At 37.6% G+C, this 15,062-nt stretch overlaps 1 protein-coding gene across 2 annotated transcripts; it reads right to left on the minus strand.

Annotated features, from left to right (window-relative positions):
* Positions 1-3,100: 3,100 nt before the first annotated feature.
* On the minus strand, positions 3,101-9,886 carry LOC133777564 (protein ARABIDILLO 1-like). Of its 2 annotated transcripts, XM_062217240.1 has the most exons (13): positions 9,426-9,886; positions 7,739-9,319; positions 7,369-7,527; positions 7,220-7,300; positions 6,937-7,068; positions 6,558-6,685; positions 6,086-6,173; positions 5,609-5,703; positions 4,995-5,058; positions 4,605-4,780; positions 4,197-4,418; positions 3,779-3,863; positions 3,101-3,676 (listed from the first exon to the last, which is right to left on the minus strand). In XM_062217240.1, the coding sequence occupies exons 2-13, from the start codon at positions 9,080-9,082 to the stop codon at positions 3,500-3,502; spliced, it is 2,751 nt and encodes a 916-aa protein (XP_062073224.1). In that variant the 5' UTR covers positions 9,083-9,319; positions 9,426-9,886; the 3' UTR covers positions 3,101-3,499. The 2 variants fall into 2 exon arrangements, with proteins under 2 accessions (XP_062073224.1, XP_062073225.1); XM_062217241.1 differs by having other exon boundaries at positions 7,739-9,886.
* Between the last annotated feature and the right edge of the window lie 5,176 nt (positions 9,887-15,062).

The following is a 15,062-nucleotide window of genomic DNA, read 5'->3' on the forward strand; positions in this document are numbered from 1 at the left end:
GATAAAATGGGTGAGAGGAGATATTTAGGTCCTGAAGCAGTTCAAAGAACCAACAAGGCTATTGAGCAAATTAGAGCTTAGACGCTTGCCTCACAGAGTAGGCAGAAAAGCTACGCTAATCCTAAGCATAAGGGTGTAGAGTTCCAAGTTGGGGACTATGTCTTTCTCCGAGTTCCACCTTTGAAAGGAGTAAGGCCATTTTGGAAGAAGGGAAAGTTGAGCCCAAGTTTGTGGGATCTTTTGAGATCCTGGAGAGGATTGGATAGGTAGCCTATAGGTTGGCTTTACCCCCGCCGATGTCAGTGATTCATAATGTGTTTCATATTTCCATGCTTCGAAAGTATGTGTCCAATACAACTAATGTGTTGAGTTATGAGGATTTGGGGCTACAAACAGACTTCTCCTATGAGGAGTGGCCAATACAGATCCTGGACAGAAAAGACAAAGTCTTGAGAAACAAGACCATTCCTCTGGTTAAAGTACTATGGAGGAACATCAAGGTGAAGGAAGCGACCTGGGAGTTAGAGCCAAACATACGCGATCAGTATCCCAAGTTGTTGAGGTAAATTTTGAGGATGAAATTTCTTTTAGGACAGGATAGTTCTAACGTCCCAAAATTCCTAATAAGGCTTAGTGTCTTGATTAGTGTGCCATAAGAGCATATTTGGATCTATATGTGATAATATGAGAATTTATTGAATGTTTCTACGTAGATATGTGAATTATATCAGTTTTATTATGATATGACTGCTTATGCATGTGTTTAGGTGTCATAAATGTGCTTATAGGCCCATTTTGGTTTAGAATGGGCATTTTAGTTATTTTGACCCGTGGTGGGTATACTTGTGATTTCATATGCTATACGCTTGAGACCACATTATTATGTGGATATATTTGAGATATTCGACACGAGTCGATCCTTTTGAGCAAATTAGCAGAAAAGTCACAATGGGGATTAATACCCGACTCGGGGTGAGCCTAGGGGTATTTTGGTAATTTGGTGAGTTACCAAGAATTTTTGGAATATTGGTTATATTTGGGGAAAATATTTGTATTTGGAGGATTAGTGGATTTAATTGGGAATTTTAAGTGAAATTTAAGGTTTAGTGGGAATCGGTACCAAATTACCCTTTCGCCCTTGGGGGCTTTCAAGAGAAGCTTAGTACACAGGGATATAGTGGTCTTTTGCCAAGGGAATAGCATAAAACTTAGCCAAATTATGAAGCCACCCTCACAATTCACGTTCTCTTCCTCTCACCACTCTCACTCTACCTTGTCTTCAAGAAGAACGCTTTGCAGTTTGATTTTTCGGAAGCCGGCCTTAGTGGAATTGGAGTTGTGTCTTGGAGGATTAGAGGTTGTAAAGCTAGGAATCGAGCTGGGGGGGTTCGATCCTTAGAGATAATCTTAGTTTTGAAGCTTTTAAGTTTGTCTTTTTAGTGTTTTTGGAAATCTCTTAATTGTGAGTTTGGGTATATGTTAGGGGTGTTTGGTGGTTGGTTTCGGTATTTCTGAGTTACTGGAGTTGTGTTGGGTGGTCGGAACTGGGTTGAAGTTGAGTTTGGATGAATTTTGGGAGAGGTGCGATTTCTGAAATTCGCAGGTTTTTCTAGGTTTTGGGGTGTAGCCGAGGCGCTTGGCAAGTGCGTCGGGGCTTTCTTGAAGGCTCTCAAGGATGGGGGGTTCCTCCAACCGCCATGGCGCTGCGACCCTTAGTGGGCAGCGCCGCGGCGCAAAATGTGAGGGAATTGTAAGTGAGCTATCTTCCAAGTTAGGCGCCCCTGCCCTTAGTGGTGGTCGCTGCAGTGCAAATTGCCTAAGAATTTAGGTTGGCCTCTCGACCTAGTGTGGGGTCGTGGCACAGGCGTAGGGCATCATAGCGCTAAATGGGAACCTTTGAATGTGAGGTTTTGGATTTTGGGAACCCAAATCAAAGGGCTCGAGAATGATTCTACTACTCAATTGAGTAGAATTCAAGGTCCTAAGGGCTAGGGTTTGGTTTTGCAGCCCTTTATTGGTTCAATTCTTGATGGATATTCCTTGATATGTTGTGACTAGGGTGTAGCTCTAGGCTAAGGAGGAAAGGATTGCACTCAGGGTCCCAATGTTGTACCTATTTATACTCTTTTCTGGGATCCCATGTATATACTGAAACTTTTTTTTAATGAACAATAATATTCTTTTGGCCAAAAATTTTAATACATAATCTTTTAATTAACTTTAATTACATATTTAAGTCCAAATGACTCATTTAGCGAGTCTAGCATTATTTTAAACACACAGTGCAATGGTCCCTGATTAGTTGGTGTTACATCCTCCAAGGCCTGATTACAAGGGATATTAAAAATCCCCAACAACAAAAAAATAACAACACTAGATTAAAAAAAAAACCCTCCTCAACCCTAAACATTTTCTCACATTTTTTTTAGTTGAATTCGTAGAAGAGGTGAAATGTATAAATAATGTGTAAATAAATATAACTACAACTATCTATATATAAACTCCCTCTTTTCTAGTATAGCTTATCAAAACGAGAATTTACTGAAAATTACCTCAGCTCGAGCTCCTCCCAAAGACACCTCTGTAACACATAGCTCTGGGCTCTGTCTGTTTACATACCCATGTTACATGTTATGTGAATAATAACAAGGAATGTTATTTTATGTATTTTTTTTTTTGGTGAGAACCTAATTCTTGTATGTTAAATATTAGCCTTTATTGAAAAAATGAGAATTCCAGCTATAACAAAACTCTTGATTTTTTATTGATACAAAAATCCCTATAATATTGAAATCTTCGGCCACACAAGATGAAACATCTAAAAGAACTATTAGGACGACAAAGTTCCCAAGAATTTCTTTTACTAATTCAGTGGGACCCCATGCATGTTGCCGGAGATAAAAACATGTGTTCGATTCAGAAAAACTCAGCGGCTTCATTTCCTAATTGTCTTCCTTCACTATCAAGTATCAACAACCATAAAATTGTCCAGCAACCATGGAGCCCAACAATCTTGCCTCGCCAACATGCGACTTGGTATCAAGACTACTACAATATTTGAATATTTTTCCCTCTCCTTTTGCTCACAACAATACACACATTCCCTCAAAATTCTCATATTATCATATAAGACAGTTTCTACATGGTGCCTTGTCAAGTCCCAAACCGCTAACATCATATATATTATTTATCTAGACGATTGCCACAATGAATACAGATAAAAATTATATGTTATAAGATCACAAGTTGATCCTCCACCTAAAAGTACTACGCTTTAAGCTGTAACAATTTTGATACAAATAGGGATGTTACTCAAACCTAGGAAATAAGGAGATTTGAAGGGAAAATGAGATATGCACCCGAAAGGATTCTTCTACAGGATGTTCCAAGAGGACTGTACCCCTGGCATTTTATACTGTTGTCGAGCTCGTAAATGATTGAGCACAAGTTTGAACTTCGTCGGCACAACTCTACATGTCTTGCAGCTGGTTGAATGTTTTCACAGTGAAGATTCTATATGATGATGCTCAAGATTGCGAAGTACAATTCTAGCAAAGATTTTAGCTTCTAGAGGAGCAGTTGCTGCCGCTGCAGCAGCGCGTAAGACTCTTCCTGCTCCTGCATTTTGCATAAGACTCGCATGGTGGATTGCATGTCTGCCACCAGGGATTGTAAACTGCAGATGAAAGAAAATGGGACAGATTCCAACAAGTTTAAGCTTTTCCATTACAAAAGAATCACACAAATGCAATCCAAGTCTCAAACATGCCCAGCATACCTGTAGAAGAGCAAACGCAGCACATGCCTTGAGTACAGACGATGGATTCCGTAGCATGGTAACAAATCTTCCAATCTCAGCTCCACTAAAAGACGCAAACACCAAGTCAGAAGATTCAGGCAGACAAAATAAACACAGTTAACCTAGAAGGGGTTTGGAAGAGATAACAAGAAAGTGACATTATGCTCTGATGAGAACCACATGACCAGAAAGAAAGAGTCAAATGACTCATTTTATCATTGGGGTTGCAAACATAAGAGGACAAGTAAAGAAAGAATTGGATAAAATGATGTTGAGCCAAAAGTCAAGACAGGTTGTTAGAGCCTAATGGCAAGTGCAAGCAGAAGACTTAGTATCAATTACCTTAATAGACAATAAAGTCACCAAAAGTGAATAAAAAACGAGTCAGTAAACAAACCTGCATCTCAAATGTCCTGCTTCCTGAATTCGAGCTCCTTCTGTTACCTGTGCTAATGCTGCAGGGGCTGATGATGCAGCTGCAGCAGCAAATGATTGTGGATCAGAGAATGTAAGGACAAAGGCTTCAATGTGCTTTAGAGCCATCCTTCTAGCTCCATCTAAGCTCACACTCTTCGACATACTATCTGATGAAGTCCCAACAAGTGCATATTCATCCATTCTGCATAAAATTTTAGGTAGTGCCAATGATATGTCAAGAATAATATTTTCATGCCAAATAAAGAAACAACTATTGATTTTCAAAGAAATATATATTGCTCTCATACGAATTATTTCTACACAATCGGAGAAAACAAAAGAATCAGTAATATGCTCATCTACGCTACTGTGAGATCACAATGAGTACCTCCCATCAAACATGTATGCCAATGCCAATGCAGCCATGAAACGTGCCATCTTTGATACAGAGGAAGAGCAAAGATGAACAAGGGCAGGAACTCCTCCTTCCTCGACAATTCGGAGTGCATTACCGGGGTTAAAAGCCAAATTCCATAGAGCTCCTGCAGCTGTTTCGTGGACATCCTGAAATCAGAAATTGATATTAGTTCTGGTAAAGACATCTAGCATATAAATAAACACATACAACTATTTCTTTATTAACTATGGTCTTCAGCCTTTGCTATTTCTCCACTTCAGTTGTCGAAAGAAAACAGTCAAAGCTCCACACAATACATTGTACTTATCACCCCCCACAACCCTTCCAAAAATTAGAAATAAAATTAATAAGTATACTTACTTCTGCCTCAGAGCGTGCCAATGCAATCAGAGGTGCAACACCCCCTTCTCGCCCAATAGCAATGCTAAAAATATACAAACCAAAATTCATCAAAATTGTTGTCTTAAGTTATCCTAAGCAAAGTCAATATGACTAAGATTTGTAATGTATTTCATATGGAGTACAATTTATAAACAAAATTGTGCTATAAATAGAAGATTTTGTTGCAGATCAATAACTATAAAGTGTGATTCCTTATCCATGCATGCAGTCCAAGCAGAAACTTCCACAATGATGTAACAAATACAGCAATAAGAGAGAAATATGGTGATTGAACATGCTAGGGATAACAAATTCTAAATAATATTAAAAAGCAACTAATCTACTACCTTAAAGTGTAAAAGTATTAAATGGTTCATATGTAAGTCAGAATACAAAAGACAAGTGATTAATGCTAATACTTATGTTGCTTAGCCGTTTAAATGCACTCAATCACCAAGAATTTAGAGGCAGAGCCAATAGCAAACAATGTTGCTTGGGGATTCCAATAATTGATACAGTTGTAACCAATAAAACCTACTATCATATAGTTATTTTCAGGGGGTCCATAACAAAAAGGCTATACTCAGACAAACCTATTGACTTCTGAGACAGACAATCCCCAGAGAGCACCAGCAGCCCTTTCTTGTAGACCTGGGGAAGCATTTGAACATGATTGTGCAAGAGCAACCTAATAAGCAACAAGAAAAGAGTTATATGAGAACAAACTATATGGTTACAGTAAAACTCAGAAAAGTAAAAATGTATTTACTCCGAGGCATTCAATTAGAGATATAATCACACTGTATATGTTCCAAATTTTGATTGTTATGCTTCCCTTTCTAGGGCTAACGCATTGATACGCTTCCAGCTAAATTCTTAGGGAAATGAAAAATATTTTACTTTATCAAATGGGATGGTATATAGATAATGGAAATCACCAATGATTTTGTACTTTTTCTCATGAACCTCAATATTTATCATTAACCACAAACAGTGATGCTTTCTGCCAAGAACTAGTCAAAGCCGTGCATTACAATATCTAGAGAGTTATAAGATCAACAATGTTATACCAAGGCTTCAACACCGCCAGCTGCTGCAATTGCTTCTCGATTTCTATCATCAAATGAAAGATTCCATAATGCCCCAGCAGCTTCTTGCCTGTGGGAGAAGTACATTCATTATTATCAAATTAAAGTACGTAACTAAGTAACTAAGGAACTAACAATACATTCAACCCTCCTATTACATGGATAAAATTACATAACCCAACTAAAATGGCCACCTTTCCATTCCTATCATATTATCCAACAAAAATGAGAGTACAAAAAAATAATGTCTCTCCAATTCAAAATAAATAACAATGTCTCTTCTCCATACTCAATCTGAATCTTGTCAAGCCAACCAACGCAGCAAAATATAAACAAAGAACGAAATAACTGCCAACACCAATACATCTTCATACCACTTCAATTAGACAGAGTGGGACAACATTAAAATTCCAAACCACTTCAACAAAGGGTATGAATACAAATTTTACAGTACCTGACACCTTCATGTGGAGATTGTGTAAGCTGTACAAGTGCTTCAAGAGCGCCTGCTTCTTGTCCAACTGCAGCATTGTTACTATTACTATCTCCATGAGCAGCCAAATTTGCCAAAGCTCGGGCAGCCTATTATATACAAGAAAAACAGACAAATGCAGTAGGGCATACATAGTGTATTCACTGAAAAATGTACATGATCAATACAACCATCTAAAACATGTAAATAAAAATCAATCACATAACAGAAACGTGAGATTTAAAATGTTGCTTCAATCACTTTCAGTTTATCTAATACCTACACGTTAATCTGGTAATTTAAAAAGAAGGGCCTAATGAGTAAGGCAATTGCACCGTATAATAATGGAATGCACTGTTACCTGCTCTTGCACTCCCTCAAACTTGCAGTTACGAGCAAGCATCACCAAAGCATGGACACCACCTGCAACTGCAACCTCAGTGCTACACTTATCATCAGCAGCCAAATTTGCCAGTGCACCTGCTGCTCGTTCCTGTAACCACAAATATCATAAGATTACCGCAGTTTCAATAATCGTACCACCATACCAGCCACCTAAAGTGTATGTAAGCAATATAAAACCTAACATCTAAGCATATTGTACTTTAGTAGAAAAACAGCAAGACAAGAAAAGAGTAACTGACCAGTACTCCATCCCCACCAGATGACCATTTGAATATAAGATCCACTAAAGCTTTTACTCCACCAGCCTCAGCAATGGAACCCTGGTTGGTAAATCTAATTAGAGAGAAAAAATAATACTTTTCGGCATATATTGTGCAAGACATCAAACCTTATGTTCTTCTCCAACAGAGAGATTCCACAGCCCACCAGCAGCTTCTTCAGCTACTAGCCTGTTCATAGACCTTGCTAAACCAGCAAGAATGGTGATCCCTCCTTCTTCAGCAACAGCTTTTGCAACATTAGCATTAACAGACAAGTTTGCTATAGCCTTCTCAAGCAAAACAAGCAGCAAGAAAAGAAGAAACAAAATTAACTTAATCGGCAAAACCACATATAAAGTATGCTCAAATATAAATAGAGATAAAAACATGATTTTACAGCAAAAATGTGCATTAAACTAGGCGTATTTTATCATGACCTACGCAGAAGATAATTATGGAAATCAACTGTATGCTAGTACTTAACGTAAAAAGACTCACCTTTGCAGCTTCTGACTGAAGACCTTCTCTCCATGATTTTGCAAGGTTCAGAAGGAGACGAATACCACCATCTCTCATTACAGCTTCAGCCCTTCCACAATCTATGCTAGCATTTTCATCATCAATGACAACAAAAGTTGCAAGTCCTGTAGCTGCCCTTTCCTGGACATCTTCTTGCGAACTCTGCATTAAATTGAGCAGCAGTGATGCACCTTGCTTGAGCCAAAATTCATCCAAGCCTTGTTGGTTGCTCTCGGCAATGCGCAGTAGAGTATGGGACAGGATCCACTCTAGCCAAGTCATAATTTCATCCAAGTTTTTATCCTTAGTTTTTGAATTCCTCCAATCTAGAAACACATTCCTCCCCTTTGACATATCGACAAATAAAGAAGCTATATCCTTCAGAATGTCTGTAAAAAGAGCCAATAACACTTTTCCTTTATGTTTACTGACAGCAAAGCTAACGTCTCCTTCAAGAACTGGACAATTCAAGGCACACAGCACCTTCAAACATGATGAGGATAACAATCGTGCAACAGCAGTTGAACCAATATCAGTTCTTGAAACATCTAAACCAATTAAATTAGGGAGCTTACGCCAGTGATGTGAAACCGTACCCCACTTCATATTTGAAGTTCCCGCAACTGAGAGGAACCGGACTGATACTACATTCCCCAATGCCATCTCGTCTATGGTTAAACAGTCTATGAACCCAATATCAGTCAAATTTGGACAATGCTTGGCTAAAGCATTCATTGCATCACCATTAACTTCCCTTATTCCAGAAAGCCGAAGCTTTTTCAATTTATGACAGCAAAGAGCTACTGCTTTTATAGCATCACTACTGATCCTTTCACAGAAATCAGGGCCAAGTTGAAGGCTTTCAAGTGCCTCATGCCGGGCCACAATCACAGAAAGAGAGGCATCACTTATTTTCCTGCAATAATCGCCACTTATTTCTCGCAAGTTCCTAGCTTGAAGATGAATTATTGCATCGGCGGATTCTGCCCCACGGAACCTAACCTTCTGAAGATTTACACACCTTGAAGAAAGTGAAGCTGCCATTGTAGCATCACATTTGTGGGCACGAAGATCCAAAGAGCTCCACAAGCATGGAGAAATGCCAAGAAGCCTCCATGTCTTGCATGTTGATGATAAGCTTGCTCGGTCACGATAGTTCAGACAAGATAAAAGTTGAATTACTGTATCATGAGGCAAACTAGTCCAATCAACAAGCCCACTTCGGTCTAAACCCGAAACCTCTTCTTCAATTTCGGGATAGCTTGGCAAAATTAACTTTTCCTTTCCTTTCCGAGCCACCTTTCGCCTCACTCTACGACTCATATCTCAATCAATCTACTTAGACCCAGAAACCAATATCATTCACCTTCTACAACCCAAATCTCATTACCAATATACAGACCGGCAAAGACCCAGAAGCATATAACTTTCGACCTCGAGTATCCCACTCCTAAAAACACCAATGGAACACAAAAGAAACCAAAGAACCAATATGTTTTTCTTGCCCCAAAACCCTAATCCTCAGATAAGCAATGAATTTTCTGTGCACATGTATCTCTCCTGTTCATATTAACATGTAATTCAAGATTCACAATCTAGAATAATTTAAAGTCCAGCAAAATCGAAAACCCAACAAAATCTAGTATCAGAAATGCATTGGACTCACCAAACCAAACCTGATAGCTGAGGGAGGAGGTATATGAAGTTACTAGCAAGAAGTTAAGGATTTGGGAAACAAATTATATGCCCTTGAAGGGATTGATTGCATTTAATGGAGGTTCTGATTGATTAGAGAGACAAAGAAAGAGGGAGAGAGGAGACAAAGCTAAGGAAGAAGAGTCGGAGAGAATTCAGGTTGTGCGTGATTGAAAAGAGCAAAGCCAAACCCTCAAACTCAGAGCATGTGTCTACCCCTCTCCCCTATTTGTCTCTGGTGTTTTGCTTGCGCACCAAATAAGTAGAGAGAGAGAGAGAGGCTCGTATGGTTTGGGTTTGGATTTGGAATTGGGATATAGAAGAAAATAAGAGAAATTCGAAGGGAAATTGGGAAGAGAATTACAGCATTAGGGAGGGGCCTTATGTTGATGAGTTGGAGAAGAAAATGTGATGATACCACAGCCCATTTGATGAAACACCAGTTGCCCTCTTCTGCCCTTAACATATATAAATCAACTAAAAAAAACTTGGTTACAAGGAGGAAATTATAATAATACTTTTACCCAAGAATTTTTTTTTCATTCTTTCTTTTCTAATTTGCTTGTGTAAATATCAATTCTCTATAATTGAGTTTTTTTTTTTTTTTTACTTTTAAAGTTTGATCAATTATTTTACTTTTTTTTAAGTCTATTCTTTAGTTCCAAATGAATGTGTTGTTCTAGTAGTAGAAGTTGTTTGATTGAAATTATAAAGTTATTTACCTTATCTTAAAAAAAATAGTGAATGTGAAATAAGTTTTGGGACCTTTGTTTTATTAATTAGTAAAAAGTGATAACTTAGGAGAACAATTTGAACTCTTTCTTCACATTTTTCCATTTTCTTCTTCCACGAATTTAGTCCGCTATAAAAAACAAATAACGAAAATCCAAACTAATTTTTAGTCTATTATTAGCCAAATTTAAGTTAGATACCATTAGTCATGTTTGTAATTGAAAGTGAGGATCAAAACTAGTATTAAAAGAATATACAAGATTCAAAATTGCATAAATCCTAGGGCTGAGCATAAAATCCAGAAAACCGAAAAAACTATGTACACCGACCTACCGAACACCGAAAAAACCAAAACTGTTTAAACCAAAAACCGAAAAAACCGCCGACGGTTCAAACCGCCACTGTTCGGTCGGTTTTGAAATTTTGGGTGAACCGACCAATGAAACCGAAACCGACCGAACATAATAAAATAATAATATAATATTATATAATTATTAATTATTAAAATTTTTAAAATTTGTACTTTTAATTATGTTTCAAACTTTAAAATTTTTAAATGTAATTATGTTCTATATATTTATGTTTTAAAAATGCACAAAAATGAATTCCAACAATCCAAAATTTTTAATTTTTTAACTAAAACTTTCAACAAAAAAAAAACAATAATCAATTCGGTTTGGTCGGTTTAACCGACCAAACCGCGGTCCAAAACGGTCGGTTTTTTTTTAAACTGGTTTGGTTCGGTCGGTTTTTGGATTGCACCAATCCGGACCGAAAACCGAATTCTGGATTTTTTGTTGTGAAAAAACCGCACAAACCGACCGATGCTCACCCCTAATAAATCCTTTAAAAATTTTAAACCTTTTCTTTTGGATACTCCACAAAATAACCTCCATTTACCCCGTTATTATAACCATAAACCTGTTGGGAAAACTTATACAGATTCTTATTTATTTTCATGTAAATCATATATTAAACGAATTAATATAAGAAAACTTAGAACATGTTTCTATAATTGAATTTAAACATAGATAATGATAAGAACACTTACATTATGTGTAGCAGAATGAATAAGTCATTCCTTCAATTTCTCTAACCCTTGTATCATTTCTCTCATAGGGTATCACCAGAAACTGAACCAATCTTCAAATTTCTTCATAGTCTTTCAAAGTATCATTAGAATCACCTAAAATAGAATGGGCAATTCTCAGCAAATGAAATAGATACAAAGAGAAGAGAATATTGAGGCTTAGAAAAGGATTTTTGTTGTAGAGAGAGTCTAAAACCCTAAAACATAAAAACTAGATCTTCTCATCATCTCTTTTCAACTCTCACTTAGCATTCCTTTTATAGGCTCAATTAGGTCACTTATTCAATTAAAAAATCCATAAAATAATAGATAATATTAGTCATTAGGTCAAAATTATCATAGGATTTAGGCCCGTAAAATTTCTCATTTAATTATAAGCTCATTGGACTTAAAATCAAGACATGTATTAATTTCTATTGATTTAATTAATTAAATAAATTTTTAAATCTTTTATCAAATTAATTATTTATTATTTGAACCTTGATTTAAATTTATTTATTAATTTAGACACCAATTTGTCTTAATTAATAAATCTGGCCTAAAATCTCTTTTCTTCTCTAAATTGCACAATTCTGTGAAACTATCCAAAACTGACCTGGTCAACTTTGATAATTCTAATTGATAATTATATCAATTAATTTGGACTATCTGGATGATTTTATCCAATGTACATTGGGGGTCATGGGCCTATGAAATCAAGCTCCAATAAGTTATCATAAATTTAACAAATAAATTTTCTAATTTATTAATTCCTCGTGGCTCCAATAAAGACTCAGAATTGCACTCTTAAATTCATAGAACGATATATAAGCAATATAGATACGTTATTAGTTATCCATTGTTACAACCATAATTATCACTCAATCCTCTATAGACGGTCTACAATGAGATGGGACTAAAAATATTATTTTTCTCCCATTGTATTTTATCCTTAAAACACTTAGTTCCTTATAAATGATATTTCAGTAAACTAATATTAATTACTGAAATGAGATGTCGATCATTTAGCACCTTGAACCAAACTAAAAGGAAACCATCATTTTACTTCTTCATCAGAAGCTATAGATGTTCATATCTATGATTAGCACTCCCACTCAATTATATTACCGAGTTCCCAAGATGTAAGTATGGGCTAGTCCGTAGGGTAAGTTGTTAATGAACAAGTTAAAGAACTCAAATAATTCAACCAGTTAGAATACTAACTACTCAGAATTGAGATTGAATTGACCTATGGTCAACTATATGATATGACTATAATAGATAACAACTGTATGTTCACTTATCCTATCTACTGTCAATATCAGTCCAGTCTGATGTAACAAATACATTCAATCTTATCTAATTTGCTAATGTTCTAGAAAGAATATAATACTACAATGTGTAAGTAGATCATATCGTAGATTGGCAAGTTAGTGTAAATCATGTGCACTGACTAATCTTAGGACTAACTTATGTTTGAGCATATAATCGTATTTATATTCCACTGTGGTTACATCACTATAGATACGATTATCTATATGCTCGGGATTTAATAGAAGTTTATATTAAACAAATATTCATGAAAATAAAACATGTGAGCAAAGTGATTGACCAAGTCAAAAAATGATATCTATTCTTTTATTGATAATAAAATTAGATTACAAAGAAATTGGGTTTTAATTAGGGCATAAAACCCTAACAAACTCCCACTTGCACTAATTGAAACTAATGTCTTAATTCTACTAATCTCATTTCCTTGATATGCTTATCAAATGTAGCTTCTGGTAGTGTCTTTGTAAATGGATCTGCAAGATTGTCTTCAGATGCAATCTTCATAACCTTCATATCTCCCCTGGCCACATATTCTCGAATTATGTGATACTTCCTTTCTATATGTTTAATCCTCTTGTGACTATGAGGTTCTTTCGAGTTGGCTATAGCTCATGTGTTGTCACAAAACAACACAAGCGGATTAACCATATCTGGAATAACACCAAGATCTAAATAAAACTTCTTTAGCCAGACTGTCATTGACATCAGTCTGAAAATATGAATCGATGTAGCCTACGGAGTTCATAACACCACCATTGTAGACTAACATATAATCCCTAGTCCGTCTTAAATACTTCAGAATATGCGTAACTGTTATCCAATGTTTCGATCTTGGGTTTAACTGATATCTGTTGTTGACGGTGAGAACTCATTAACCAAGTTAAGTTAGAAAAATTGAAATATAGAACTTATCAATGAAAAACTTCAAAGATCTAATCAGAAACTCAAAGAATAGTTGCAGAAAGAAAATGGTGAAATGAACTTGTATTTTTTATGGTGTAGTGCTACAGTGTTTTTTCCAACCCCCTTCCATGTGGAAGTGTGGTTTCTTTTATAGTGGGCTCTAATGGCCCCTGATACATTGTGGTCCAGGGGACCAGATGGTACGCCAGTACACTGTCAGGAGAGTGGTCTCAGGGGTAGTGGTGTTGGCTCTAGTACGTGGTCATATATAATGAGGATGTTCCCACTACTTATTTTGTACAAATGTCAGAGGAGTGGCACCAGGCGTAGTGGTGCTAGTGGTGGTGTTGATTCTGACATCTAGTTAGAAGTATTTAGGCCATGTCCCCTCTCCTAGTACTCCCACTACTTGTCTGGCATGAGTATGTGGATCAAGCATACAGGGTCTTAAGGGTCGTATCCCGTACAAGATTGTACTAGTATGACCCTTTTGGATTATACTTGGGCTTTTACCTCCAAATGTTGGAGCCTCGATAGGTCTTCATGGGAGACATCCACTCGAGGTGCAGGGTGTGAGACACCTGGGATGCTTTGGGCGCGCGGCCGAGGTGTGGGCGAGACATCATCTCACGAGGCCCGTGTTGCTGGGCCATGGGCGCGCGAGGCCGCCTGGGCAACTGCGAGCATGCGAGGCACTAACCTAGGTGAGGCGCTGGCCTGGGCGAGGCGCTGGCCTGAGCAGCTGCGGGTGCGCGAGGTGCTGGCATGGGCGAGGCGCGAGGTGCTGGCATGGGCGAGGCGCGAGGCACTGGCCTGTGCGTGGTGCGAGGCACGCGACGGGGGTCCTGTACGGCTCACCTACCAGAGTTTCATTCGGCAAGGTTTATCAATACGCATCTGGGGGCGTAAGCATAGGTACATACTTTATGGGACCTTAGCACGTGTTTTAGACCTTTCATAAGCGCGAAGTTTTGAGCATCCACACTTGCCCCCCAGTCTAGGAGAGTACCTTTAGGTGCTCTTGTGGACTCTCCTCTTTGATTCTTATAAATAGGCCTTCATGCCTAGCCTATTATTTACACCTTACTTCCTTAGCTTAGTGGCATTTAGATCCTTGCTCTTTTCAAGAGGTAAGGGGTTCAATCCCCTACAACCTCACTTTTGTTATCCCTTTTTTTTATTATTATTTGAGTTCATTTTTTGTATGTCTATATCCATGCAGGTACTTGAGGACTAAAACACATTTTTCCTTTGTTTTTTCAGACGTGTGCTTTCGACCATTTGCTTCACTTCTACCGTGACAGTGCTTTTGGCCCTCAACCTCCTTTTGACCACGACAGCACCTCATTTTACCTGCTTGAGGTATATTTTCTTTATGTTCCTTGGGTCCAAATTAGCACTACTCGGGATGGGTATTTTGGCCTGAGCTTGTCATGAGCTAACCTTGTTGCATGCCCCTTTATTCATACCCCGTAGTGGGTCATTTAGAGCGTTTGTACCTAGAGGTTTTGAGCCCATTCCTTTGTGTTTTGTAGCAATCCTTGTAACGCCTTGGCTACCCCAAAACAGTTA

Source organism: Humulus lupulus, chromosome 5, assembly GCF_963169125.1.
Source record: "Humulus lupulus chromosome 5, drHumLupu1.1, whole genome shotgun sequence".
NCBI classification, from domain to species: domain Eukaryota; kingdom Viridiplantae; phylum Streptophyta; class Magnoliopsida; order Rosales; family Cannabaceae; genus Humulus; species Humulus lupulus.

Coding starts and splice junctions, on each gene's coding strand:
- LOC133777564 (XM_062217240.1), bottom strand. CDS start 9,082: ATGAGTCGTAGAGTGAGGCGAAAGGTGGCTCGGAAAGGAAAGGAAAAG. Junction 7,301..7,368: donor CTGTTGGAGAAGAACATAAG/GTTTGATGTCTT, acceptor TTTACCAACCAG/GGTTCCATTGCTGAGGCTGG. Junction 5,704..6,085: donor CTGGCGGTGTTGAAGCCTTG/GTATAACATTGT, acceptor GTTGCTTATTAG/GTTGCTCTTGCACAATCATG.